Source organism: Epinephelus moara, chromosome 16 (genome assembly GCF_006386435.1).
Source record: "Epinephelus moara isolate mb chromosome 16, YSFRI_EMoa_1.0, whole genome shotgun sequence".
In the NCBI taxonomy this organism is placed as follows: Eukaryota; Metazoa; Chordata; class Actinopteri; order Perciformes; family Serranidae; genus Epinephelus; species Epinephelus moara.
In genome coordinates, this window is record NC_065521.1 from 5,132,042 (window position 1) to 5,134,583 (window position 2,542).

General features: G+C 40.3%; 1 protein-coding gene across 4 annotated transcripts in view; it reads right to left on the reverse strand.

Moving 5' to 3' along the window:
• The window catches only part of LOC126402563 (rho guanine nucleotide exchange factor 10-like), an 80,531-nt gene extending 78,502 nt beyond the window's left edge, over positions 1 to 2,029 (reverse strand). For 3 of the 4 annotated variants that reach the window (XR_007571232.1, XM_050064685.1, XM_050064686.1), the window contains exon 1: positions 1,596 to 2,029. Coding sequence is in view for 3 of the 4 variants with exons in the window: in XM_050064685.1 (XP_049920642.1) it covers positions 1,596 to 1,649 (54 nt within the window). In the remaining variant the exon portion in view is untranslated. Of the gene's footprint in view, positions 1 to 1,454 lie in introns of all 4 variants that reach the window. The other variant, XM_050064684.1, reaches the window with a different exon arrangement.
• Positions 2,030 to 2,542: the final 513 nt, after the last annotated feature.

Sequence of the window (2,542 nt, forward strand, 5' to 3'; positions counted from 1 at the left end):
GTGTGTCCACCACGGGAGAGGATCCTAATTGACTTTACATTGGCATTGTTTTCGTGGTGGCAGCACGTAATTTCAACCCATTACGTGCTGCCACCACGGAATGCGGTGTTAAGAGGTCGTGGTCATTTCACGTATTTCTGTGAGATCAGGTTGAACACACTTGTTATTCCTCATAGGCTACTTGTTAATTTTCTTCCGCCAGATTTCGGTGCGTAACTTGTGCCACAGCTTTGAGCGCACATAGGGTCTTCAGAAAACATGCAGATTCAAGATTCAAAGTGTTTATTGTCATTTGCACAGTAAGGACACGCGTTTCTCTGCAGAATAAAATTTGTTCTTTTCTGTCACCAGTTAATGCTAAACAATATAAATCTGAAGTATAAAATAGATCAAAATATATACGGTGCGCACTGTTTTAACATCTCCTTGCTTCCTGTAATATTAATTTGCCTGACGCCGCCAGATCTGTGATCTGAAGACTGGTGAGAGTGGGTCAGCTCCAATCTTACAACTCCTTCTTAGTGAAAGATCTCGAATCTGGGAAACGCGTTTTTCTTTCACGGGAGGCTTAAGAGCGTTCTTAAGAAGCTCTTAGCGCTAAGATCTTTACTGGATCTGGGAAACGCGGCCATTATCATGATACTTAAGTCATGATACAATATTATTGTGATTTTAAATAGCCTATGTTGCGATATGCTGAGTATTGATGAAATACATTGTGAAATATTGTGATTTATTACCTTTTTTCAACAGTAAATTATACCCCAAAGGAAAACTTTGTCGACAGCTATTTTATTTAATAATATAACGTTTTCAGTCTGTTCATCTCACTTCAGTAATTTTTGCAGCAAAATGTATCTAGTGGATTGATAAAGCAATTGATTATATTATTGTAGTAGGCTATCTAAGGTTTAATTTGTATTTCTCATATAACAATTTATATAGGCTAATAAAAAAATGATACTTTGCACTAGGCCTATGTGACGATACGATATTTCCACACAAAAATATACTGTAGCCATACTATGCCGTATCGATTTTTTCCCCTCACCCCTAACAAAAATATCTCCGTTCAGTTGTTATGCATTATCATGTTACTGTGAACAAATTTGTTTGTAATTGTCTTCTCTCATGTAGCCTAGTTGACCTATATTAGGTATGTAGTATAGGCTACTAATAGTGTAACTTTATGATGTTGAAATAACTTGTTGCCTTTTTTCTTACATTATGAACAATTCTTGAATTGTAAACCCCGTGCAATTTTTAACAATACTGTGTTATGCTCATACTATGACTAATACTTACAATGATGAGTGACAGACTGGAGTCAGCACTTCAATTTTGGATTGCTTGTTATGCACATTTCAACATGTAGGCTAGATGGTCTTCATTCAGTCACTCCTTCACAGTGCTTCCTGACTAATAATCCCCATGTAGTTCACTGTGTCACTCACCTGCCGCCTGGAAGTCACCACCAAGCTTCTTAATGTGCTTAGCATAGAATCATTCAATCGGATTGATCCCACAGTCTGCTGCCTGTGATTCTCCGGAGCTATTGCCTATATTCCCGCAGCAGTTCTCTTCTCACAGCTCACCTCTGGTCCCGCAGCTTCCTCACTGGACACTCCAAATACACGGCTTTTTAACATAGGCTTCACCGAGAAATTCTTCTTTCCAGGGTTTTCCTGTCGTCTTTCTCTCTCTTAGCCTACGCCTCCTTCTCTTCCTCTCTCTGTCCCGCTCGGTCGTGTCCCGGCCTGTCCCGCTGCACACACATGCATAAGCTTCACTTAGTACCCGCTCAACAGCCGCTTGTACTTTGGGGCGGAGATTCAAATCACAGGCCTGCTTTCATAGGCTCCTGTCGGCAATAATGGAAAGCTGCAGTAAACCAAAGAGCATGGATACCAAGAGGCGAAGCTCCGTTGAATTTTTGCCAATAGCCACTAGGGGCGCTAACGCCATTTTGGAATGTTGAGCTTGGACTGTGGCGTCCAGACAACGTGCAAGATGTCAAGGAGAGAGGAGGAAAAAAGTAAAAGAAAACAGTGTAGTGCAATTAACTGCAACNCCTGTCGGCAATAATGGAAAGCTGCAGTAAACCAAAGAGCATGGATACCAAGAGGCGAAGCTCCGTTGAATTTTTGCCAATAGCCACTAGGGGCGCTAACGCCATTTTGGAATGTTGAGCTTGGACTGTGGCGTCCAGACAACGTGCAAGATGTCAAGGAGAGAGGAGGAAAAAAGTAAAAGAAAACAGTGTAGTGCAATTAACTGCAACAACTATCAGTGGAACACCCCGCACCTGGCCTTCCACCGTTTCCCGAAGGATCCCGACAGGTAAGAACTCCTGAGGTGTTTTAATATCAATTTAATATGCCATATTTGGAGGGAAGGTAACACACACACATATATATATATGCTATATATATATATATGTATATACATATATATGTATGTATATGGCCTCTTGGACCATTTATATCAGAACTGATTACTGCTTTAGCATTAAAATATATCATATTAAAATAGTCTATATATT